The sequence below is a fragment of the Plecotus auritus genome (assembly GCF_963455305.1).
Source record: "Plecotus auritus genome assembly, chromosome: 4".
Taxonomy (NCBI): domain Eukaryota; kingdom Metazoa; phylum Chordata; class Mammalia; order Chiroptera; family Vespertilionidae; genus Plecotus; species Plecotus auritus.
The window spans coordinates 135543919-135569275 of NC_137775.1; the positions used below are offsets into that span (position 1 = coordinate 135543919).

General features: G+C 49.1%; 1 protein-coding gene across 2 annotated transcripts in view; it reads right to left on the bottom strand.

Moving 5' to 3' along the window:
* Nucleotides 1-757: 757 nt before the first annotated feature.
* The window catches only part of HIPK2 (homeodomain interacting protein kinase 2), a 177173-nt gene continuing 152573 nt past the window's right edge, over nt 758-25357 (bottom strand). Inside the window, exons 10-15 of one of the 2 annotated variants that reach the window (XM_080665721.1) lie at nt 23207-23349; nt 19004-19183; nt 14275-14556; nt 7165-7409; nt 2950-3110; nt 758-1878 (exon numbers count right to left, since the gene is read on the bottom strand). In XM_080665721.1, coding sequence (XP_080521847.1) covers nt 1408-1878; nt 2950-3110; nt 7165-7409; nt 14275-14556; nt 19004-19183; nt 23207-23349 — 1482 coding nt within the window. In that variant the 3' untranslated portion in view covers nt 758-1407. Of the gene's footprint in view, nt 1919-2949; nt 3111-7164; nt 7410-14274; nt 14557-19003; nt 19184-23206; nt 23350-25357 lie in introns of both variants that reach the window. The other variant, XM_080665720.1, reaches the window with a different exon arrangement.

Sequence of the window (25357 nt, forward strand, 5' to 3'; positions counted from 1 at the left end):
CTGTCCTCTCCACACCAGGAAGGAGGCAGCCACTTGCAAGGCCAGCGTTCCTGCAACACAGAGGGACCTCTGGCCCCACAAATGGCAGAGCAGCCATGCAGGTAGAACTGGGGCGGGGGGGGGGGGGGGGTGGGTGGGAGGGAGGAGGGGAAGGTGCAGCAAGGGGTGGGGAATCGCTCCTCCTCTGTCCGGATACAGTCATCTAAAACCATCATGCCCACCAGGCCACCCCCACCTCTCAACATCCGGGGGCTCTCCGGGCCTTGCTAGCTCCCTGACACCCCTCTGCCCGCAAACAGCCCTAGACAGACAACGGGCACTAAAATTAGATTAAATTAACATTTAAAAACAAAAAGAGGAAAGACCAGAGTAAAATGTTTCAACAGCACAAAAGCGCCGAGATGCTCTGACTCGCCCGTCAGCTTCTTGGAGTACCGTGGAAGGAAACCCTCACGCTCTGGTTCCGTAAGGCACTAGGAGGGAATGATGTCAAGTCAGGACGGAGCCGTGGCCGTGCCCAGGACTCACAGGCGCGTGCGCTCCCACGCCTGGGCCACCGCATTGGTTGCAGGCCATGTTGTATCACTTGTTTGTGTGCAGTTACACTGAGGATAGTCTATTGGTATCACTGGAGCTGAACACAAAGCAGGAACGGGGGCAGAGTGCTACATTCCACCGGGAGCCGGCAACGCCGCCAGCCCTGCTACCGACTAGGGATTGATTCAAAGAGGAAAGAAATCTTCAGAAAGAAAAAACTAAAGTTTGCAACACACATTATTAATGACATCTGAGGAGTAACTTTCTTAGGGACTTATCCAGAGCGCTCAGAGAGGGCTCCCTGCGGCCTGCCACCCCCACCGCCCCCCTCGAGGAGCCAGCCCAACCACCCACATCAGCCTCGCAGGCCGAGGCCTGACCTCTCGGGCTGTTGACCCTTTAGAGTTCTGGAAAAACCCCTAATTCTCATGTTCAACCATGAAAAATCTATTGGATTTCCATATCAGGTGTCCCCTGACAGCAAATTCTTAAATGTCACTTGCTGCCATATGAAAATAACCTTTGAAAAGTTCATAGATAAAGTTCTTCAGAAACTGGCCCCCCTTCTGGAATCTTCCATCGCTCTCTCTTCTCCTTTCCAGTTTGGTGCAGACTGGGTTCGTGAGCTGTGTTTTTGTTACTGACGTTTTCTTTTTTTTCTTTTTCTTTTTAAAATAAAAAGCATAGATCCCCTCCTGAATCCCTTCTTTTTAAAAACGTTCTCTTCTCGGCTCAGTCCTCACACTTCCTAGTTCAAGTGTCATCAGTGCCCCGCCCCGCCCCGGCCCGGCCCTTGCACTGCTGCTGTGCGGTGCCGTCTTCGGTGCACGACGCCCAGCGGCCCCGCCCTCGCGTGCCCCCTTCCAGTGTCTATATGTACGGGTACTGGTTGACCTTGGCGGGGCTCAGTGGGTATCCAGTGTAGACTGTGGAGGCTGGAGAGGCGCTGATGTAGGTCTGGTGGGCAAACTGGGCTGGATACTGACTCGGGTGGATGGTGGGCGAGGGCAGGACCCGGGGGCCCATGCTCACGGGGACCTGGTGGACGATGCTGGCCGGGTAGGCAGTGTGCTGCACGGTGTGGCGTGCCGAGCCTTGGGAGGCCACCAGGTGGGCCACGGTGCCGGTGGAGCCCAGGGCCGCAGGCGCCGTGTAGGTGTAGAGGTGGGGCTGGGTGGGGAGGTGGGCGGCGGCAGCGGCGGCAGCCAGGTGGGGGTGCACAGTGCCGTGGCTGGGGCTGTTGTGCGGGAAGGAGTACGGAGCCTGGGCCATCGTGGGAGTGATGTAGGCCTGCTGCCGTCGGTGGCTCCCAGTGCGGTCTGCAGTGATGTGCTGCTGAGCCTGGACAAGGAGAAGCACCAGGAGAGGGCTGCACTGGGGGCTGGACACACGGGAGAGGAGGAGGGGGAAGTGAGGGCAGGAGGAGGGAGAGGGAGAGGAAAGGGGGAGGAAGAGGGGATGTAAGGAGGGGAGGAGAGAAAGAAGTGGGGAGGAGGGACAAGGGGAGGGGGAAGTGAGGATGGAGAGGAGGGAGGAAGGAGAGAGAGGGGGCAAGAGAAGAGAGAGGAGAAGGGGGAGGAGGAGGGAGAGAAGGGAGGAGACAAGGAGGAGAGGAGAAGGGGGCAGGGGGAGAGCAGTGGGAGTGACAGAAGACACCTCCCGAGGATGCTGGGAAGTAAATTAGCTGGGACTGAGAAAGGAGGCCAAGCCCAGTGTCCCTCAGGCGGGATGACACACAGGTAAAGCCGCTGCAGTTACAGTCACAGACCTCTCCCACGGACGCCCTGCAGCTGGGAAGGAGCCTCTTTGAGAGACCGGCTGTTTCTCTCACTGTGAGATCTTGTTCTCTAAGATCCAGGCCCTCAGAACCTCCGCTGTCTGCCGTGTATCAGACACACGCGCCAGCCCTCTCTTACCCGGCGTTCTCAGTCCTGGTGACAGACGCGGCCTCCGTTCACGGCCCAGGCGCAGCACCGGGCACGGGGCTTCCTGACACAAACCCCTTTGTCTCACTCGTGGCTCCTCAGGAAACGGCCCGAGTCCACTCTGCACCGAGCTGACCCTTTACGCACAGGCTGGCTCTGCCCTCAGAGGCTCTGCTTTATTCACGTTCCACCCCCAAACCTCGACCGCCGTGGTCCGGGCTCGGGCGTGGCCTCCTCCACGGCACGCGCAGTGCCTTTCCCTGTGCTGGGCTGAACTGGCGAGCTGTGGGCCACCCTAACCTAAGCGCTGGCACGTGCCACTCGGAGCTCCATGACTAAACAAGTCGCCCTGCTTCTGGCCAGCTCTCCCTGAACCAGTGGTACCAGCTTCCCCCGGGTGACCCTCGGAGGAGGAAAGCAAACACCAGTGGTCAGTCAGGGCACCTCCTGCCCCCACTGGAGGGGCGGTGAGAAGCGCTGGGCTTACCTGGCTGAGGTTGAGCGGCTGCTGCTGCTGGAAATGTGGCCCTGGCCGTTGCTGCCGGAAGGCGACGGCTCCCGATGAACTCCCTGAAGAGTGGCCGCTGGTGGAGGTCACGTTGCTGGAGGACTTGGACTTGTAGGAGGACGAGTGGTGACTGGTGTTGACTGTGTCGGGAGGAGAAACAGGTCACAGGTCAGTCCCGAGCCCTCGGCTACCCCTCTAGGGCCAACAGGGGTCTTCCAGGAAGGGACCCGTTTCCGAGACTGGCCAATCACAAACCAGTCTCACTTCCCCAGGCCCAGGTGAGACTGGCCCAGGTCCCAGCAGCCCTGGCTCTGGCCCCACCTTGGACCTGGTTGTTGAATTTTCCCTTAATCTCGCATCCCTCCAACACGTTCTCGCAGAGTTCGCACTGTTGCTTTCCAAAGAACTTAACTAGCCCGAGAGACCTGAGAGGCTGCGAGAGGAATCCTGTGGCTGAGAAGGAGGGACGACGAGCTGTGGGAGATGGACAGTCACCCACACGACGTGCGTCCTGGGTCAGCGGCTGGGGACCCAGGGGGTGGCTGCAGCCAGTGTGCGCCTTGGCTGGTGTGGGCCAGCTGGGCTCTGGAAGCCGAGGAAGGCTGCTTTCCTGGCCTTCCCCGGCCAGGGGGTCCTGCAGCCAAGGGTATGTGAGCACTGAGAAAGACGGGCAGGCACCAGGATGAGGTCCTGCCTGCCTCTCACCTGCCACTGGGAAGACTGCGCAGCAGGTCCTCCGGGAGAAAGGAGTCTCTACAAGAAATGACACCACGGGGCTTCCTGGAGGCAGCGGCACTGGTTGCTTTAGAACCTGCAGCTCACTGAGAAGGACCTTCCACTTCTCTCATTTTTTTGGACATATCCCTGAGATTCTCAGCTATTCAGGCAATTGTTTCTGTTTTTCAGACATAACACGTCCTTGGGGAAGTGCAGTGGGGCGTTCTCAGGCCGCCACTGCTGCACGCTGTGCAAGGGGCTGCGGATGGACATGGCTAATGCAGCTCCACGGAGCCGGCCTCTGACGGCAGGACGCTGCTGTGCTACGCTGGGCGAGGCTGGCCCTCGGCTTCCTCACCTGTCTGTACGAGGGGGCTGCACTGGGTGGTCTTAAAGTTTCAGTAACTTTTACCACCATGTCCCCTTCCAGAGCGGCACCAGCACCACGGTCGACAGAGCTCAGAGCTGGAATATTCGACCTGGACATCTGGCCGCTCTCCTGCGCACCACCCACCTTGTTTTAAAAGGCCAAGGGAGGCCTAGCTGGTTCTGCTCCGTGGTTAAGCATCGGCCTGTAGAATGAAGGGTCTCAGGTTGGATTCCCTTCAAGGCCATGTACCGCAGTTGCAGGCTCGATCCCCAGCCCCAGTCAGGGTGTGTGCGGGAGGCAACCAGTCAATGTCTCTCACATCCATGGTCTCTCTCTCTGTCTCTTCCCCTCCCTTCCACTCCCTCTAAAAATCAATGGAAAATATCCTTGGGTGAGGATTAACAAAAAACAAAAACAAAAACAAAAGGCCAAGAGAAATTTAGCATTGGCCACTTGAAAAAAAATCAATTCCTACATAATCTGCATAAGGTCTATCTTGAGCCAACTCTTAGACACATTGTTTTTTTGTTGTTGTTAATCCTCACCAGAGGATATTTCCCCCACTGATCCCTAGAGAGAGTGGGAGGGAGGGTGGGAGGAAAAGGGGAGGGAGAGGGAGAGAGAAACATCGATTGGTTGCCTCCCAAACGTACCCCAACTGGGGCCAGGGATCAAACCCCACACCCAGGTACATGCTCTTGACCAGGAATTGAGCCGCAACCCTTTGGGGCACAGGCCGATGTTCTAACCACTGAGCCACCGGCCAGGGCCACTATCACGTGTTTTTTTTAACTACTTCTTTTTTCTTTTTCTTAAAAAAGATATTTTTATTGATTTCAGAGAGGAAGGGAGAGGGACAGAGGGATAGAAAAATCAATGATGAGAGAGAATTATTGATTGGCTGCCTCCTGCACGCCCCCTACTGGGGACCGAGCCCACAACCTGACCGGAATCGAACCATGACTTGCTGGTTCATAGGTCGATGCTCAACCACTGAGCCACACTGGCTGAGCACACTTCTCCCATTTTACAGGAGAAAGACTCCCTCACTCTCCAGGATGTTAGCATGTGCACTGGCTCTCCTGTGAGAAACCTCAGGGGCGCCCAAACGGGATAATTCCGGAATAGAGAGCTCCTGAGGGACAGCTCCTGAGAGCAAAGCCAAACAAACATGGAGGCTGCCCCAGCTTATTTTATTCAGGCTACAAACTCTTTGCCAACTCCTTACTCTATCTGTCTACTCCCGAGATGAAATCAGCCACGAGGCGGCGGTCCTACGGAGGTGAAGGCAGCTTTGGCCGCCTGGGGAGACAGCCAGGCAGCATCTCCATGGATTAAATGCGTCCACGCTGCAGCCTCAAGGTGCTGACAAAAGTATTTAAAGTACTTAAGTAATGATCAACACGCAACACGGCAGAAATAACACCCGTGGCAAATACTTAAACTGGTAATGTGCGATGGATACAGTTGTAAACAATCATCTGATGGGTGTCTGAGCGGAAAAGTTTGAGGAACCCTGCCTCCTGGGTGAGCTGTTTGCTGCAGGTTCCTTTGGTCACAGGCAGAGAGTGCTGCCTCCGGCCGAGGTCTCACTGAAATACTCGCCTGGGTACTCATTACAGAATTAAAAAATGAAAATGCTGCTTATACGTGATATTTAGTGGAATCCTCCTTTGGTGACTTGGACAGGAAGAGGGTTTGGGGAGAGAGAAGTCCTCCTGTCCCCCACCACGTACAGTAGAATGACCTACGCTCTGGGCTGGACAAGTCCCCACATACCCCATCCGAAATTCTCTTCACCCTCAGGCGCAGCACCTGGATCTCCCAGGCCTCCTGGGCCTTGCAGCTGGCAACCACCTAGGAAGGTTCCCGGGTGACGCAGATGGGATGAATGAGTAACAGCCGATGAACAGTAACTCCTCACATCTAAACAAAATCTTTCTGGCGCTTCCTGTCCTTTTCCTTCGAAAGGGTGCCACCAGGAGAGCGCTGACTGGCTTGGATGGGCTGGTGATAGTTCGGGGCAGAAAAGCGAGTGTGTGTTTTATCTCCCAAATTCTCCTCCTGGTGAGTCTGAGCCAGGGAGACACTCAATCTGGGGTCAGGCACTAAACGTATCTAGGAGGTTAAGATCTCAGCTTTTCTTCTCAGGATGGAGGGAATACTTTTGTTGTTGTTAATCCTTACCTGAGGATATTTTTCCATTGTTTTTTAAAAATATATATATTTTTATAGATTTCAGAGAGGAAGGAAGAAGGAAATAGAAACATCATTAATGAGAGTGAAGTATTGATTGCCTGCCTCCTGCATGCCCCACACTGGGGATCAAGCCTGCAACCCAGGCATGTGCCCTGACTGGGAATCAAACCGGGACTTCCTGGTTCATAGGTTAATGCTCAACCACTGAGCCACACTGACTGGGCTTTCCATTGATTTTTAGAGAGAGTGGAAGGTAGGGGGAGAGACAGAGAGAGAAACATCGATGTGAGAGAGAGAGAGACATTGATTGGTTGCCTCCCGAAAGCACCTTGACCAGGGCCGGGGATTGAGCCTACAACCGAGGTATGTGCCCTTGACCGGAGTCGAACCCGGAACCCTTCAGTCTGAGGGCCAATGTTCCATCCACTGAGCCAAACCAGCGGGGGCTGGAGGGAATACTTCTAATTAAGCAATGTGTGATGGACACACACCTCATCATGCCCTTTGAGACGTGGGAAGGTGTTTCCCCCTCGCTGAGAAGGCTGGGAGGTTCTGCCCACAGAGCCAGCCCCACCCCAGGGCTTCTGGTGGGAGTGATGCCAGAACGTAGTCAGGGACTCGCCATACCAGGTGTCCATCCAGACCGGCAGACAAGGAACTGGGTGGCTCTTGTTTATTATTTATCAACCAAATCAGAGGGAGAGCCATTGTAAAGGCAGCGAGGTACTAATTACAGAATTAAAAAAGGAAAACGCTGCTTATACAACGTGATGTTTAGCAGAATCCTCCCTTGGTGACTTGAGCAAAATTTGTAGTAACCCGGAGCTTGTCAGCGCTCACACAACAAAACTGCTAGCAGCAGAGAGCAAGGCCACCTCCAGAGGGGTCACTGCCCGGGCCTGGATTACCTGGCACCAGGCTGTCACATTCCACCAGCACTTCGCTGGCCTGGGTCTTCAGGGGGGGCACGATGATGGTCCGGGGGTTCCCAGTGCAGTGGCTCTCCAGGCTCCCCTTGGTGTCGAAGGCGTTGGTGTTGTGCCCGGTGCGGTGCTGCACGGAGTAGGGGCTGGTGTTGCTGGAGGAGTCGGAGTACGGAGAGTCGTGGACCGTGACACAGCTGATGACGTTCTTCCTCTGCTTGGAGACGGTGCTGGAAAGGGACAGGGCAAATCAGAACCGGGAGGTGAGACACGCCAGAAGTTCAGGCCGGCCGGCTGTGGGAAGAGCCCCTCTCCGTGCCGGGCAGGGGACGAAGCAGAGCAGAGAGGGCAGGGATGGGCACACGTGGGGAGGCAGGGCACACAAGTGTCACCTGTCACATGTGTCACAGGCGATTCTGGAAGCTGCGAGTGAGACGCTTCGAGTGGGCCTGGGCTCTCCCTGGTGCGGCAACACCCCTGAGCCACCAGAAAGGGACGTCTGGGCAAACAAAGCCCAGAGCCCCAGGCCACCCAAGGCCGGTGTGGAGAGCACCGCCACCAGGAAGGACGAGCACAGCGAGGCTCGGGGCCGAGATCCACTGAACTTAGGCAGGAGGGACAGGAACACCCAGGAGCAGCCAGGACGCAGAGAGGGACGGAGAAAGGGAGGTTCTGGGGGCTGATCCCACACACGGTCCAGACGTGCTGAGAAAGAGCCATCGGAGCTGACTTCACACCATCGGCAACCTCTCTGCTGGGAGGGTGCTGCGTGGGATGGCTGTGGAGCCCGCACCCAGGCCCTCTGAGAGTCCCCTTCTCGGGGAGCCGGCCCTCGAATTGGGGAGGGTCAGCACTGTGTCCAGGTGAGGTCAGAGGGGCCCCACTGGGAGGATGCCTAGTGGAGAGCTGCTCTGGACCCTGCTCTTCTTCCTGAAACTCAACACGCTGATAGGAGGCACTGGCTTTGGATGGCTCTCGGCCACCACTCTTTTTTCTGAGATATTTATGTTTGTGTGGTTACTTTGGGAACCAATTCTTTCTGCACCAAGCTCAGTGAGAAGCTGGTAGGATGATGCATATAAAATTTGTTGTTTACTGTGAAGATTTCAAAAATGGGTTTTCATCTATTTTTATATATTGATCATCTATTTTTAAGAAATATCCATTGCCTAAGTAAGATGGTCAGTTTCCAGCTAATTTGGCAAGAGAAGCTGGTATTTATAGATGCCTAATGGGGACAAACAATCACGGAGGTGTCTTGGCCAAGGTCACAAGGCCAGCCACAGGCCAGCCCCTTTCCAAGGTTGCTCTCTGCCTCCTAAGGGCAGCAGAGAAGGGGGTCAACTCAGGAGCCCCAGGCAGCCGGGCAGAAGGGAGGGGCTGGGCAGTGACTGCGTGTGATTGCATGGCCCCAGCTCCTGACACTATGACCTCTGGGCTCAACAATTCTTCTAGGGGCAGCACAATGTCCTGGTTCAGGGAAGCAGGGTCCCTCCCCAGCTGTGTCCGGGGCGAGAACAGGGCCCTGCAGCCAGACGTCTAACACCAGCACTTGCTGGGGGAGGGGGTGTGTGTGTGTGGCCTCAGGCAGCTTTTCAACCTATGAGTGATTCAGTCTCTTTATCAGTAAAATGTGGCTAACTAGTAACAGTAGCTATATTATAGGCTTATTTGGAGAATTAAGTGAGGAAATACAAGGAAAATGCTTCAAATAGTATATGGCACAAAGCAAGTATTCTATAAAAGTTAGCTGCTATTATTATTAGTTGTGTTACTTCATTTAACATGTGAAAATAGGTTTGCAAAAAACCTATCTTGACAAAGTGAATTCTACCAAGGCACAGACTCGCTGGATATGAAGGAAATTAAAACTCATCAGTTAGGTATCTTGAAGGTCTATGCTAGGTGCTACAGAGAATTCCTGCACACAAACATACAATACATGTGTGCCCAAGAGATTAAAGTCTCAGTGTGGTACTGTACAAAAGCATGACAGGGTAAATGGTACAAGTTTTAAAATAACCAGTAAGAGTGTAGTGGATGTCACAAAGCCTCCCATGATGAACTGTCAAATGGGTTGTACTGATGATAACCATCAAGAACTCAAAAGAAGGTGAGGAATGAACATGCATTTATAGCTCTTCACATTAATTTTGATAAAATAGATACATTTTAATTAATAAAGACCTACTCCTCCCACTTGTAACAGTTTAAATGCAAAAAATCCATATGCTTGTTCCTCAAAAAACTAGAGAGTGACCACGTGACCAGCAATTCCACTCTCAGGCATGTACACAGAGGAACTCAAACAGATACTTGAATGCCAATGTTCACAGAATTATTCCCAATGGCCGAGAGGAGAAAAAATATATAATCTAAAGGTGAAAATAACCTGTGTCCATCAACAGATGAATAAACAAAATGTGGTATGTAATGGAATACTGTTCAGCCATAAAAGTGAATAAAGTTCTGATACATGCTACAGTATGGATTAACCTTGAGATATTGTGCTAAGTGAAATGAGCCAGACATAGAAGGGCAGATACTGTATTATTCCACTTACATGAGTACCTAGAATAAGCAAATTCATAGACAGAGTAGGTTAGAGGTGACCAGGGGTTGGGGGAGGGAGGGACAAGGAATTACCGCTTAATGGGTACAGAGTTTGCCCGGGGTGATGGAAAAGTTCTGGAAATAGACAGTGGTTGTGGCTGCACACACAATGTATTTAATGTCACTGAAGTGTATGCTTAAACATAAACGGCAAAATTTTTTTATCACAATTAAAAAAATTAATGTAAAATTCCAAAACCACTGAATTATATACTTTAAGTGAGTGATTTGTGTGGCATTCGAATCATATCTCAATTTTTAAAAAGTCTGTATGCTTATTCAGAAACAAGAAAGGGGTGGGCGTGGCACTGAGATCTGGCCCAGGAACTAGAAAGTGGGGCAGCAGTAAAGATCCCCGAGCCTCTGAGTCGGCAGCAGGATTCGAGGGCAGGGACATTGTGGGAAGCTGTGGCACCAGGAGGAGGGAGCCCTGGGAGGGTGAGCTGCTTCAAAAAGACCAAAACCAGGGAGACCTGCAGTGGTTTTCTGTGGTGGGTGGGGCTGGGCAAAGGGAAACCCCCCAGTCTGTGGGGTGTCTGCTGTGTAGAAAGATGCTATTAAAGGGAAGCCCACCCCAGCCCGCACTGACACAAGGTGCTCCAGTTCCTGGGGGATGCTGGGAGGCGGTGCTGCCCTGCCTTTGCTCTCAGCTCCATCACAGCCAGTTCTGCATGATTAAAGCGAACACAATGCAGACGGGTTCTGCTGAAAGTGTGTCTGGGGTGGTGGCCCCACATGAAGAACAGAGCTGGCTCCCAGATGAGTCCTGAGAGTGGTGTCTAGTTCCGGCTCTGCTGCCCACTTACTGGTGTGACCTTGGACAGTGGCCTGGATGTTGGTGTGACCTTAGACATGCCTCCAGCTCCAACCTGTGAAATCCATTAGGGAGAGTGGCATTAAAGGATCCACTGTGGGGATCCTTCTGCTGACTTAAAGATTTATTATTAAAGACACATAACATAGGACTTGGTTTACTCCTGATTTGGAGAGGAAATAAATCCCTCACATGTAGACCCAGTCCCGGCCAATTCCTGCTGACCGTACCTTCCTCAGGTTCTGAGTAAATTAAAAATGGCACATCCTCACACAACACTAATTTTGGCCAAGCTGTAATAAAATTCAAAGTGGACATATTTCAAAGTCTTCACTCAAATTTGGAAATTGTGGAGAAGTTTCAGCTCAATATGAGTAAGAATTTTCTGACAACTGGAACTGTCTGAACATACACTTCATGCATCAGTGAGCTTGCTGTCACTTGGGATGGCTTTCTTAGAGCACCTGGCAGCTTGGTCTAGATGACCTGTGAGAAGTTGGGGCCATTTCCTCATGGAAACCCAATAGGTAGTGAGCCTTCCCACCAAGGAGGCCAAAGAATCTGGGTGTCCATGTCTCGCTACCTATCCAGGGGTGTAGGATAAAGCCTCTCTAAACTTCATGGGTCCCCTCCCTTTTATGGGAGCTGGAAGGTCCCTCCGCCTAATGAGCAAATAAGTACAGCACCGTCGAAGGCTGATTTCCTTACCTTCTTGGATCTATACGAGACAGGCTTGGAAGAGATGAATTAATTTGATAATTTTTCATTTTCTTTTTTGTTAATCCTCACCTGAGGATATTTTTTTCATTGCTTCTCAAAGAGAGTGAAAGGAAGGGAGGATGAGAGAGAGAGAGAGAGAGAGAAAGAAAGGAAGGAAGGAAGAAAGAAAGGAAGAAAGATGTGAGACAGACACATCAACTGGTTGCCTCCAGCATTCGCCCCAACTGGAGGGTGGGGGTAAGGAGTGAACCCACAACCCAGGTATGTGCCCTTGACCGGAAATCGAACCTATAACCCTTTGGTGCACGGCCATTGCTCTAACCACTTAGCACCACCAGCCAGTCCTGATAGCTGTTTTTAATCTCTCCTATTGTTAGGAATATCTGTGCTCTATCTGATTATACTATGCAGATTAGAGAACAAATGGGAAGCTACTAAATGAGTCACCTTAAAAATGAGCATGCATTATTACCATGGATTCTTTAGGCGCGTATGCACTGATTCTACTGGGATTCATTCCAGTATAGTGTCTAATTATTACTGATCGCTAATCAATCCCATTATGAATTGGTTAATGGAAGAGAGAGAGAGGGAGGGAGGGAGGGAGGGAGACAGAGTAGAATGAGAAATATTTGCTTAATGGCCTTAATAGAACATCACTTCTGAATAAAGCCACCAGAGTTCACAATTGCATTGTGTTGTCATGGCAATAGATGATTTTCATCATTTTAAAATGATGGAAAGAGATAAGGAGAAGCAGTAAAGAAATCAGCCCCAATGGAGAAAACACTGCCATAGGATCACATACAAACCTGTGACCCCTCCCGGCAGGGCGCCGTCTGGAATGTGTTTCTGATTTCTATTTGCCAGTCTCAGTCAATTCCATCCTTCAAGACCAGGGTCAAAATTCATCTCCACCAATAAACCTTCCATGACTTACTTCACTCCTCTGACTCCACAGTCAAGGCTACATGTGAACAACACTTCTCTTCTATCACGATGACACTGATTACAAAGTCTAGGTCACATTTACTGGGTGCACAACTACTGTTCAAAGTGCTTTACATGTGTTGCCTCCTCTAACGCTCACAGCGAGAAAGAATATTCCAACTCTGGTTTTAAGAACAATGAACTCAGATGTGGAGAGCTTAGGTCACTTGCTTGTTCAAGGTCACATGGCTAATTAGGGACAGAGTCAGGTTTGAACCAAGAGCTAGCATTCTCTCTGTTTTTTGGCGACTAACCATGGTCTTAACTTTATTTATTTTTTAAATTTTATTGTGATAAGAATATTTAACACGAGACCTACTCTCCTAATAAAATTTAAGTATTGTTGACTACAGTGCAATGTTGTGCAGATCTCTAGAATGGATTCATCTTGCTCAATTAAAATTTATGTCCATTGATTACCAACTCCCCATTTCTCTACCGATAGCCCCTGGCCACCAAGAGTCCACTCCTTGATTCTATGAATTTGACTATTTTTATGTGTCCAGAGTCTGTGTCAACTCAAATCTCATTCTTCAAAAATGACATTCTAGTCTCATCATTGTCAGATTTTTAAATTGCTTCTGCTTTTTTCCAGTTGTGGCAAAGGGCTGGGTGAGGCTGTTGGGCCTGTCTTGTGCCGAAGGTTATAAATGTGTGTTCAGGCTGCTCCAGGCCGGGGGCCAGGCTGGGGCTGGGAAGAGCCTTTCTCTTTGTAAAGGAACCACCTAAGCCCATCATATTCCTGGGCTGAGGGGCATGAGGCACTGGGGAGAACGGAGTACTGACTCAACTCGGGGCTCTATCAGAAAGGAAACTGAGGCCAGTCCTGGAATAGGCAGGTGGGGAGTGAAGCACTGCGCCTGGCATCCCTGACACCAAGGCCCCTCTGGCCCTTGGAGTGATGCTAGGACCAGAAGTGCTCCATTACATTCCTTGAGACACACTGAACAGCAGGCTGAGCCATTAAACAGAAAAGAGGACACTGAGACTACACCAGCCCTACCATGAAACAGCAAAGCACTGAGAGTAGCTACAGTGGGAATGCTTCAGCCACCCTATCTGTACATTTCACATTGATCTCAAGTGTGGGAATTGATTATCTGATCAAAAGGATCTGTGGTGACTAATTATGGGCATTATACCCAATCAGAAATTAATAATTCAGGCCTATATGTGGATGTTAAGCTTTGTATCCAGTTGTGGGATGCGTGCTGACCGGCAGTGCTGGGCTTGGGAGCAGGCTTCCCTTCCCTGGCCCTCAGTCCTCATGTGAAGAGCCAGCAGGTTGAAGCTTGGGGTCATGAAGCTTGGGATCGCTAAGGTCCTGAGGCCAGTGGGGTGCAGAGAGCCAGGTGCCCACTGTGCCAGAGGGGCAGGAAAAGAGGCTCTGGCGCCAGGGCTAATAGTCGTGCAAGTACTGTATTACATGCTTCTTCCCTCTTCCTGGGAGCGCGTGGAGAGTAAAATGAGTTCTCACTACTTGGAATAAACAGCAGTGCTCTCTGGGTAAGAGCCAACTGGCAGTTTGAAAGATTGGGTTAATCAGACACAGAGAAATTTCTGATTAATTGGACAATTATTTCAAATTCTGAGAGAGCCAAGGCGATACTGGAGAAATATTTCGACCAACGGGGAATAAATTCAATAGCCTGAGGCAGAGCTTTGTAAGCTTACGGGGGTTGAAATACACTGGCATCCTGTGTCTGGTTTTTATAGTCTCAAGTCTCCCAAATGAATAGGGCCCATAACTTTTTTAATACCCAAGGGATTCCAAATTATTTTGGTTTTAAACAGTTATGGAAAGTCTGTTAGTCCCCTGAAATCACGTCAGGACTCTAGGGCGGGGCAAAACCACAATTTGGGGGCCAGGAGAGAGGGACCTTCATGTTTGATGATGAAAAGTGGCCCAGATGAGCTGTCCTGGTGCTTTCTGGGAGTCTGATGGTGATGCGTCTCACCTGGTGGGAGCGTGCTTCTGTTCCTCCTCCTCGTCCGTGTCGCTGCTGATGGTGATGACGCTGACTGTGGGGCTGGGGGTGTCTGGAATGACAATGGTCTGCCGCTGCCTCTCCCTGGTGGTGCTGGAGGCGCCGTCGCCCCAGCCGCATGTGACGGAGGAGCTGCAGGCCGGGCTGCTGTGCACCAGGGCGCAGCGGGGCGGTGTGTTCTCCTTGACGCGCTTGGACCGCTGAGGGGAGCTGAGGGCCTGAGAGGAGGACACCTCACAGGTGGAGACGTTTCTGTAACGACAAAGCCACACACACTCATGGAGGAAGGTCAGCCCAGCAGCATCTTCCTAGGAGCAAACTGCCTAGAAGTCCCAGCTTTGCCAGATCTCCACAGAAAAGTCAGAGGCCAGGGCACTTGGACTTCACCTGTCACTGCAGAAGCAGGCTGAGCCATTAAACAGAAAAGAGGACAAAAAACCAAAAAACCAAAACAAACAAACAATAAACAAAAAAACAACAGAAAATATCCTCAGGTGAAGATTAACAACAACAAAAAATTAGCCAATGGAGAACTCATTTTACTCTCCACGCGCTCCCAGGAAGAAGTATGTAATACAGAGGGGACAGCAGCCTGGCCTCCTTGGGGCTCTGGTTTGGCTCCATGTGCCTGCTCCCAGCAGGACAAAGGGAACAGCCAGGGCTGAGGACAGGAGGGATTGTGCCCACGGACTGGGCTGGTCGTGTGGAGTCACATGTAATGCCCAGGATTTAAGGGGTGTCTGCCCCAACACAGCCCTGTCTTCAGGGTCCAGGCCTGACTTCACGAGCTCCACCTTGTCATCCTCCCAAACATACTTAGGTCTTATTTGGGCGAGAGGTGGAAGAAATGGTATTTGACACATAAAGCTCTGGTTTCCTCACTAATAGCTGGTTTACCATTTAATAAACTAAAGCACTCATTTCTTAGGAGTTTCTGGATCTAATGCAGGGGTCCTCAAACTTTTTAAACAGGGGGCCAGTTCACTGTCCCTCAGACCGTTGGAGGGCCGGACTATAGTTAAAGAAAAAAACTATGAACAAATTCCTAAGCGCACTGCGGGCCCGGGACGAGTCGGCTGCTAAGCAGGACAGGCAGCGGCACCGGGCGGGCCGGATAAATGTCCTCGGCGGGCCGCATGTGGCCCGCCCGCCGTAGTTTGAGGACGCCTGATAATGGCTCTAATGTTGGCGGTTGGCTCTCCCTCCTTCTTTCTCTGGGAAAGGGACATGGCCATGAAAGCATCCGTGTGCGTATAATTTTTTTAAATGGATTTTTTTTTTAGAGAGATAGAGGGAGAGAGAGATCATTGTTCTACATCTTTATGCATTCATTGGTTGATTCTTGTATGTGCCCTGACCAAGTATCGAACCTGTAACCTAGGTGTATTGGGATGACACTCTAACCAACTGAGCTACCCGGCCAGTGCCTATAATTCTTATTTCCAAAAAAGATTCTTCTGGATTTAGACACTGAACTTCATAGGAAGCTTACCAGTCTGTTTCAACTGTAATGGAAAATTCGGAAAAGTGCAAGAGGAAAAGGTGTGCTTAAAAAGGGACCTTTTAATATTGATTTTGATTTACCTGAAATTCCTTATCAAACTAGCCAATGTAGTTCTATCTGGTTTGGCTCAGTGGATAGAGCATTGGCCTGACTGAAGGGTCCCGGGTTTGATTCCAGTCAAGGGCAAATACCTCAGTTGCAGGCTCAATCCCCAGCCCTGGTCAGAGCATGTGAGGGAGGCAACCAATTAATATTTCTCTCTCACATTGATGTTTCTCTCTCTGTCTCTCCTGTCCACTATCTCTAAAAAACAACAACACAAAAAACCAAAAACCAAAACAAACAAACAATAAACAAAAAAACAACAGAAAATATCCTCAGGTGAAGATTAACAACAACAACAAAAAATTAGCCAATGTAATTTCTGGTAACTTTAGGGGAAAAAAATTCCCTTACTTTCCCCCTCTTCTCCATCAATCCTTGAGACCAAAGCCAATCTATAATGAAACTGAAGAATCTGATATGTCCTTAGAGATTCTAGCACCTTCTAGCTAATGGGGTGGCCGTAAGATGAGAATTCTGTAAAAGTGGATCTATTTAATTTTCTATTTAGTTGGTATCAGATATGATGCTTGCTCCTTTTTGGGGGCTGGTAATTATATGTTTTACTGATAAGATGGTTCTGTTGTTTGTACTTACCATACTACTTTTTATAGGTAATACGTTACAATTTTGAGATTATGTTTTCACTACTTCAGTAGTTAAAATACTTCCAGTGGGCCTTATTAAAGAAAAGTATGCCTCGCTGCACCACCCAGCAAGGGAGAGCATTCTGGTCTTTCAGGCTGTTTTGCCAAAGCATTGGTCTTAAATAATAGGCAAATACATAACTTTCACTATAATTATATTGATCTTGAAATGCACTAGCAATGAGTCTCATAACACCAGCTACGTGGGGAGCAGGCAACAGGGAAGGACTTGTGAAGTTTGGGAAGCAAAGGGTTCTTATGTCAATGACTAGTGACCCGGTGCACGGAATTCATGCACATTAAAAGGGCATTAATTACAGGAAATAACTTAATATTGCTATTTGCCCTTTCTCTATAATAGAAGTGTCAGAGATGAAAGAAAATTAGTAAAATGTATATGAAAACCTTCCTCCTGTCAGAGTCTGAGGCACACCACGGGACCCAGAGTCAGGTTCCCACCCACCCACATGCACCTCAAAATCGAGTGAGACCCAGACCCGGCCACCCTCCGCATTGAGCTAGATCCAGACCCGGCCAGTCCCACCCTTGTCAAGCCCTGTCGGGCAGGGGGCATAGCCTCAGGTCCCCTGGCCTGGCGCCAGGATGGGGGGCGTGGCCTGAGGTCCCCCAGCCCAGACCAGGGTGGGGGCATGCCTTGAGGTCCTCCATCAAGCCCCGCCAGGTGGGGGACACGGCCTGAGATCCCCTGTCAAGCCCCGCTGGGTGAGAGGCACAGCCTGAGGTCCCCTGTCAAGCCCAGACAGGCAGGGGGGCACAGCCTGAGGTCCCCTGGCCCAGTGCTGGGGTGGGGGGAGTAGCCTGAGGTCCCTTAGCCCAGCACCAGTATGGGAAGCGCACCTTGAGGTCCCCCGTCAAGCCCTGCCAGGCGGGGGGCATGGCCTCAGGTCCCCTGGCCTGGCACTGGGGTGGGGAGTGCAGCCTGAGGTCCCCTGTCAAGCCCCATGGGGGCGGGGGAGGGTGTAGCCTCAGGTCCCTGCTGATTGCTCGTTAAGGCTCCTTTTGGGAACTTGGCCTCAGCTGTGGGTGCAGCCATCTTTGTGACGGAGTGATGGTCAATTAGCATATTCCCTCTTTATTAGATAGGATGCTAAGGTCAGCTCTGGGTCAGACCAGATTTCTGTGTGATGGCCCACTGGCTGGGCATGCAGTGTGTGAGGATTGAGATGGTGGCCATTTCTGCTGCCTGATCTAATAATGACATGGGTGTGTTGTCACAGGGCTGACAAACTAAAGTATTTTGGATGGCTGCCACTGATCTGAGATGAATTTCCCTGAGTTGTCAGCAACACCCAAATAAGAAATATTGAAAGATGACAACTTGAGGGAGTGAGCTCTTGGATTAATTTCTGAATGAGAACGTAAAAGGCAGGCCTAATTTCTGGCACCTGGCTATATGAGGAAGTAGAAAACCAAACTTTCTAGACATTTTATATACTGAACTTCTCTTGATTAAGCAATCCCAAATAAGCAATTAGGTACCTCCACCTCAGTGCCACCAGGGAGAAATGCAGGATAATTCTGCAGCTGCTCAATCTTGATTTCAATTTTGTTTGGAAAACTCTCATTTTGTTAAAAATCAGGTTTACTGAGGTATACATACAGTAAAAGTTTCCCTTTTGAAGCATTCGATGAGTTTTGACAAATGTGTGGTCAGGTAACCCCACCACAATCCAGACACAGAGCTTTTCACCCCCCCTAAAAGTTCCCTCATGATCCTTCCCTGTGACCCCCTCCTCTCCTACCCTAGTCCCCGGCAATCTCTGTCTCCATAGTTTTGCCTTTTCCAAAGGCCATATACAGGGTGTCCCCTTCAAAACGTATATACACTTCAACAGCTGACAGCTGAAATGTATTTAATAAACACTACCTTTATAATTAGTCAAAGTCTGTGTACACACTTTTTTTGGGGGGGATACCATGTATATAGAATCAGAGTATGGGCCTTTTGTCAATCTTGACTTTAAAGAGTCTACGGAGATGAGACTGGATTTAAAGGGAACGGGCAAGATTACTGTTCTGGCTAATGTGTAGGATTAATCAAGTTATTGCTTACACTAATGCAGCTAAATAACTTAAATTTCTGACCTTAGTTTTCCAGGAAAAAAAAAAGCACATTTTAAAGAAAAGTTACGGTTTCCAAAGTGCAACTTCAGAGGTGGGCCTGAGTGTTTTCCAGAGAAGTGAAAGGGGGCAGAATTGCTCAGGGCCCTGGCACTGAACCCTGAGCCCGGGCCCTGTGTGGGCTGCTGGGAGGGCCGACCCCTGCACAGACCAGAGCTGGGAGAGCGCCTCCCTCACAGCCCAGTGCCGGCCACGTGGTTCCTGTGTCCCCAGCCACTCCCGGTGCCAGGCCAGGGGCCGGAGCACAGGCGATGGCCCCCGACACTGAGAGGTTTCTTGGCCTCCAGGCCGATTCACCACCCACCTTGCAGAGGACTGGTGCTGCTTGCTTTTCCTGGAGGAGGTGGTACTGGTTGGCTGCTGCCGCATCACGTGGGCCACACCCACATTTAAGGGCTGGGCTGCTGGGAGGGTCACATGACCAGTCAAGAGTGCAGGCTGCTGCATGATGGGATTGTAATGACTGCCGTGAGCATGCGTGTTCCTGAAAGAGAGTTGGGAAAACAAGGCTTTTTATTGGTTTTATAAACACAGGGCTTCTTTTTTAAGATAAAGGATCCTCCCCAGTTAAAAGGCAAATTAACCCCCCGAGTTGGTTCTGTTGCTAGCTTGTGGGGTTCGTGAAGAAATGAGCCTCGCTCAGCGAGCTCATCAGGTGAGTTTCCCAGGGCAGTGAAGTGTCAGGGCTGTTCTGAAAGAGGAAGAATGAATGCCAAGTATGCAAGCTCAGCCCCAGGTCCGGGGAGAGCAGATAAACATTCCCTCCAACTTTCACAGAATTTACAAAGTGCCTTCAATGGGTTAGCCCACTCTGTGAGGTAGGCAGGATATAGTAGTAATACCGTTTTATAAGTGAGGACATTGTAGTTTATGTGACAAACGCTGCAGATTGGCAGCCATAGGTGTTTGATGTCGAATGCTATTGAATTCTCTCAGTGGCTAGCTCAGTGTTCAGCATGTAACAGCTGATCAATTAATTACATGCTTGCTGAATGAACAATTAGAGTAACTGAAGGTTGCCTAGATATATATATATATACACTAGAGGCCCAGTGCACAAAATTTGTGCACTGGGTGTTGGGGGGGAATCCCTCAGCCCAGCCTGCCCCCTCTCACAGTCCGGGAGCCCTCAGGGAATGTCCTACCGTGGGGAGCGGGCCTAAGCCGCAGTCTGGCCTCCCACTGCAGAAAGCGACTGGGCTGATCAGGGGAAGGCACCACCCCCATCACCCCACTGCTGCTGCCACTGCCGGCTGCTGCAGCTGCCAAGGTGTTTTCATCAACATGGACTCCAGTCCCTTCACCACGAAAAAAATGATAACTTTCTTTAGGCATTTTCAAGATGTCTCTTTCATAGGATATGCCGTTTCTTCCTTTCTTTTTTTTATCCTCACCTGAGGATATTTTTCCATTGACTTTTAGAGAATGTGGAAGAGACAGGGAAAGAAAGAGAGAAACATCAATCTGCAAGGGACACTTCAATTGGTTGCCTCCTGCATGAGCCCTGACCTGGGCCCCAGCCAGGGAGGAGCCTGCAACCTAGGTACATGCCCTTGATCGGAATCGAACCGAGACCCTGCAGTCCACAGGCCAAGGCTCTATCCACTGAGCAAAACTGGCTAGGGCAGGATATGACATTTCTTAGCCCCTCCAGCAGCGGACCTTCATTTTTTCCTCCAGGAGTGAGGTGGAAAAACCCTAGATCACCTTCTTGGATTCTTATTACCCAAGTTACTAAGAACACTGTGAGTGCCATACAAGGAGCTTAGCCAATGAGCGGTCAGAAAAGGTGTTTCCTCTGCAGCTCACGCGCAGAGGCGGGACTGCTGGTGCACCGCAGTGTGTCTGCTCCAGGCCTGCTCCAGCCGCATTGCAGCGGCTGGGGCGGGCCCCCCTGTGTGTGTGTCCGCTCCGGGCCTACGCCATCCGTGGCTTGCCTCACTGCGCACGCAGCCTCCTCCTGAGACGGTCGTGACTATTACAGGGTCCTGGCTAATTTGCATATTACCTCTTTGCCAGAAACTGATCATTGTCTCACTAATTAGAAAGGTGTGGACAAGGAACCCAGAAGGCTGGTCAATCTTGAAGGTCTGAAAGGTCAGAGCCAACCACTCCCTATCTAATTGAGACAATGGTAGCTGAAGCAACTTCCCCACCAAATAATCATGTAAATCCTTACTGATAAGATAATCTGCCTGTTACTGGAATTGCCTGCCTAAGGGCAATGGGTGTATCCCAAACCTGAATAAAAGGGGTGGCAAGGCCAAAGCAAGGCACAGTCCTCCCACTAGAGTTGGGCTTCCGCCTGGCCCCCACTTCCCAAATTAATATTTTTCTAGTCTCTTTCATTTGTGTGCGGCCTCCTCCAGACCCGAACCCTGAACTTGAACCCTGAACCATGCGGGACGTGAAAGGGGTTCCCACACCTCTTTATATATATAGATAGAGAGAGTTTGGTATTAAATCAAGATAAATAACAGTCAGACATGCTGATAGTAATGTTGGCAGCCATTATCTTGAAAATGGGTTGTTTCAAAAGCTCTTATGATTTGGGTTGTATGGAGCTCAAAGGTTGTTTTCCCACAGAAATATTAAAAGTGGTGATTAATTCAGAGGCTTGCCCATAAAAGCCCACTTAATACATAAAAAAATTAAAAGCTATAAGATAATTCATTTGAATTTTTAAAATATTGTAAAATTTATCTTTGCAACTTGGGGGAAATTAGTAGAAAAAAAAGAGGGAGACACTTTTGTAGAGATTTGATAATGTCTTGAACATTTACATGGATTTTAGAAACTGATGTTATAGCTTCTTTATTTTGTTTTTGCTATTTCTTCTACTGACACGGTTCTCTTTTTCCATTGATACAGGTCTAGCACTGGTACTTGTCTTTTGTTTATTAGCCATGATTATGGATGTTCTTTGGTCTACGCATGAAATGGAGAAAGAAAGGGTGTAGGCTTTCAGTGTTTTCTGCTGTAACCAGGTAAGAGGAGGGATGAGGAGTAAGAAAATATGCATGGATCAGTGAATATGTGAGCATTGCTGAAATGAAATGAACTATAATGCTGATAAAGGGAAAACAAAAAAGAGTACACTATGTATGTGGTCTTTTAGGAGAAAAAGGGGTGAGGAAAAACACCTGGTCAAACAGCTTCCCATTTGGTGGTTGTTTCTAATGAGCTGGAGAGGGAAGATGGTCTTTCTGAGCATGAGCCGATGCCAATGGGGGAAGGGAGGATAGATTTATTTATCCCCCGTCATGTATCAGGCACTGGTATGGTACATATGAAATACAGGTCAAGTGCTTTGTATTTTATCTTAATTTCAGCCTCCAATAGTCCTCTGAGGATTATTATCCCCACTCTACTGAAGAAGAAACTGAGGCTCACAGAGGTTAAGTAACTTGCCCAGGTGATGCAGAGCCAGAATTGAATCCAGTTTTACCTGGTTTGAAAGTGTTTCCAATGAGTGAGGTGCTCTTAGGGGAGGTGTAGTCAGTGAGAAGTGCATGGGGTTGTGGGAAAGAGCCTATGTACTCTCTTTACTAGACAGAAAATTAAATGAGGAATGGAGGAACCTGTAGTTGAGGCTTGGCTGGGGGCTTATATCTCTATATTTCTCTACGTTTTACCGAGAGCTGTTCATTCACAATAGTCTTTTAGGTCAGAAAAGGAACTGTGGGGGAGGCCACATGGCTGGTATGCAGCCTGTCAGAGGGTAAGGGGTATGACCTGCCCCAGTGTTTGGGCCGAATGGGAAACAGCCCAAACTATCTCTCATGGGGAATGGGAAGCTGGGGACAATGTGGGAGGGGGTGCCATGTGGCTCTGTGCTGGTGAAGGGGGGCACTGTGGTGGTGCTGGGATGGGGTGGGTGAGGAAGTCAGAGACGGGGGGGGGGTATGTTCTGGAAACAGATGCTGGGGGTTTGGCGTGCTGGTGGCTGCCAGCTGGATGCCGCTTGGGTCTGTGGAAAGTGGACTTCGAGCTTAACTATTAACTGAAAGCTACACTCAGCAGAGTCTACCATTTGAAATAAATCCTGTTCTGTCAAGCCTTCCCCTGGGAAATCTGAGAAGGCTCCAATGTGTCCACATCGCAAAATACCCTGAGAACACTTCCTAGAATTGCTGAGGAACCTCAGGGACTCTCTTCTGCATTCTTTCACTGGTGACAAATCTTTTTTTGGGAGTGGAATTTAATTCTGAGAAACAAAAGATCATCTGGAGCCAAGTTTGGTGAATTATACTGGTGATTAAATGATGTCACTGAATTTTGGGTCGAAAGTGACAACTGACCATAAAGTAATGAAGCTGATTTTCTCGTTTCTTGGCACACTTATTTAAAAATTACATCTCCTTACACTGTAGTCATATTCCACATAATATTCTTAATTTAAATAATTATATGCGAACCAGGAATTCAGGTACAGGCCAGAGCAGCGGCTCTCAGGGTCCATGGTGGACCCGCCTCCCAGGCCAGATGCACCAGCTCTCCTGCTTACCTCCAGTCGGCCAACTGCTGGGTGCCTGCCATGGTCTCAGGAATCACAGTCGCATGCTGCACTGATGTGTGGGTGGCCACTCCAGTCAGCTGCTGCCATGCCGGGGGAAGCAGGATCTGCTGGGTCCCACTCGGCCAGGCCTGCTGTAGAGTGAAGGATGTTTGCAATCAGCATGTTTGTTAATCACATGATCAATTTGCATGATCCAAGCACTCAGTATGCTAGACCCTGTGATAGGTGTGAAAGAGGAGACCTGGTCTTTGATCGGCTATTAGAGAAGAATGTAAAAACTTATTATTGCAAGGGCAGAGTCGACAAGGATCAGGCAAGCAGACATCTCCACACGTTGGGGGGCTCTGAGTTTCTGTTCCAGCCTCGCTAAGTGAAAGCGGGTTTTGGAGCCTGCCATTTGAAGAGTGAGATAAATTAAGTTCTGTCTCAGTCAAGAACTGTACTTCCCATCTCTCCACCTTTACCTACTCACTCACCACGATGGTGGTCAAGATGTTAGCTCTGGGTAGGGGTTTGGGAGCATAGAGGTGACAGCAGCTTTTAGGCAGTATCAAAACAGCATTATTGTTAAGGCAATCCATAAAGATCACTCTCATGTCTCTGAAATGAGGGAGCAAGATCACACACTTTCCTTCCACGCACACATCCTCAGGGTGCCGCAGCGGGTCTGTTCCCTTTAAGGACGTGATGCTGCTGGGATGTGGGGAGGAAAAGGACACAGCAAACAAAACTAACATGAGGAATGGATTTGAAAGACTCCGTCTCTAAACGTGCACAAATCAAATCCTTGGAAAGGTTTAAATACTTAGACAAAAAGAATGATGCCAGTTTTCTGAATATATTTAAAGTAATTAATAGTATTTGGAGGCTTCTGCCTGAAACCTAGAAATTTACCCAGAGAAAAATGAAGGCACCAGTTTAAACGTTTAATTATTGCTTTTTCTTATAGTTATCATACTCATTTTTAAAAGTTAGCTTATTTTTGTCCTTTGAAGGGACCATTTAAAAATATTTAGGGGAGAGCTCCATTGTAACAGGCTAACATATTGGCAGGGATTAAGTGACAGCAGAGAGAAAACTAAAAAGCAACCAACAAACAAAAGACCCAGCATGACACTGGATAGGGTAGGAATTTTTTCCTCAGCAGATTTTAGAACTCTTTGCATGTGAGGACGCACTAGTCTACCATGTCCTTTTTAATGGCTGCATGGTGTTCCATTTTATGCACACACAAATTTAACAAATCTCCTACTGATGAACATTCAACTTGTTTCCAGCAGTTCCCTGTTATATATACTGTAGCAATTAAAACACACACACACACACACACAAACACACACACACACAAACACACACACACACACACACGCTTTTTGTTCACTTTCCCAATTACAGCTTTAGGTTAAATCCACTCAGAGATTTATAATACTCTAGGGACCCTTTTCCAAGTGAGCAAAAGGTAAAACTCTGCTATGATTAAAGAGAGATGCTGAGCCTGTTGGTTTCCACCAAACTGAACAAAGAAGAATGTCTATGTTAGCTAATAAGAGATGCTAATGTAATTTCTTTCAGAGATAGTTCTGGGCTTACAAGGGTTAACTGTGCAAACACAAAAAGAGGATTTAAAAGTACCCTTTAATATGCATGTGAATCTATAGATTTTGGCTTACCGAGGAGTAGCACTGGGAGACTGGCCTGGATTTCTGCTAATCAGATAAAGTACGAACAAACTACTTTGCTCTGGAATGAGCTGTAGTTCTTTCTCTTGATCTACCTTGGCCTTTTCTGAATGCCCTGCTACCAAACTGTGCTAACAAAAGGAAGCTATGAGGACGAGTGTGAGAGGCAGGAGTAGAAGGCCTGCTTTAAATACAGAAGGTTATCTGTTTATAATTATCCAAAAGATGAGACTTTGCCTACAGAAGCTGGTAGTGTGAATTTGGAAGAACAAAGAGACGAAGAATGATTAATATCAATCTTAACCAAGCTGTTCCAGAAAACAGAAGAAGAGGTAATAATCAACATATTTTATGAGGCTGGTGTAACCTTGATGCCCAAATCAAATAAGGATTCTGTAAGAGAAAGAAATTATATGCCATTTCTTACGTATGAACGCAGATGCAAAAGTACTAACTACAG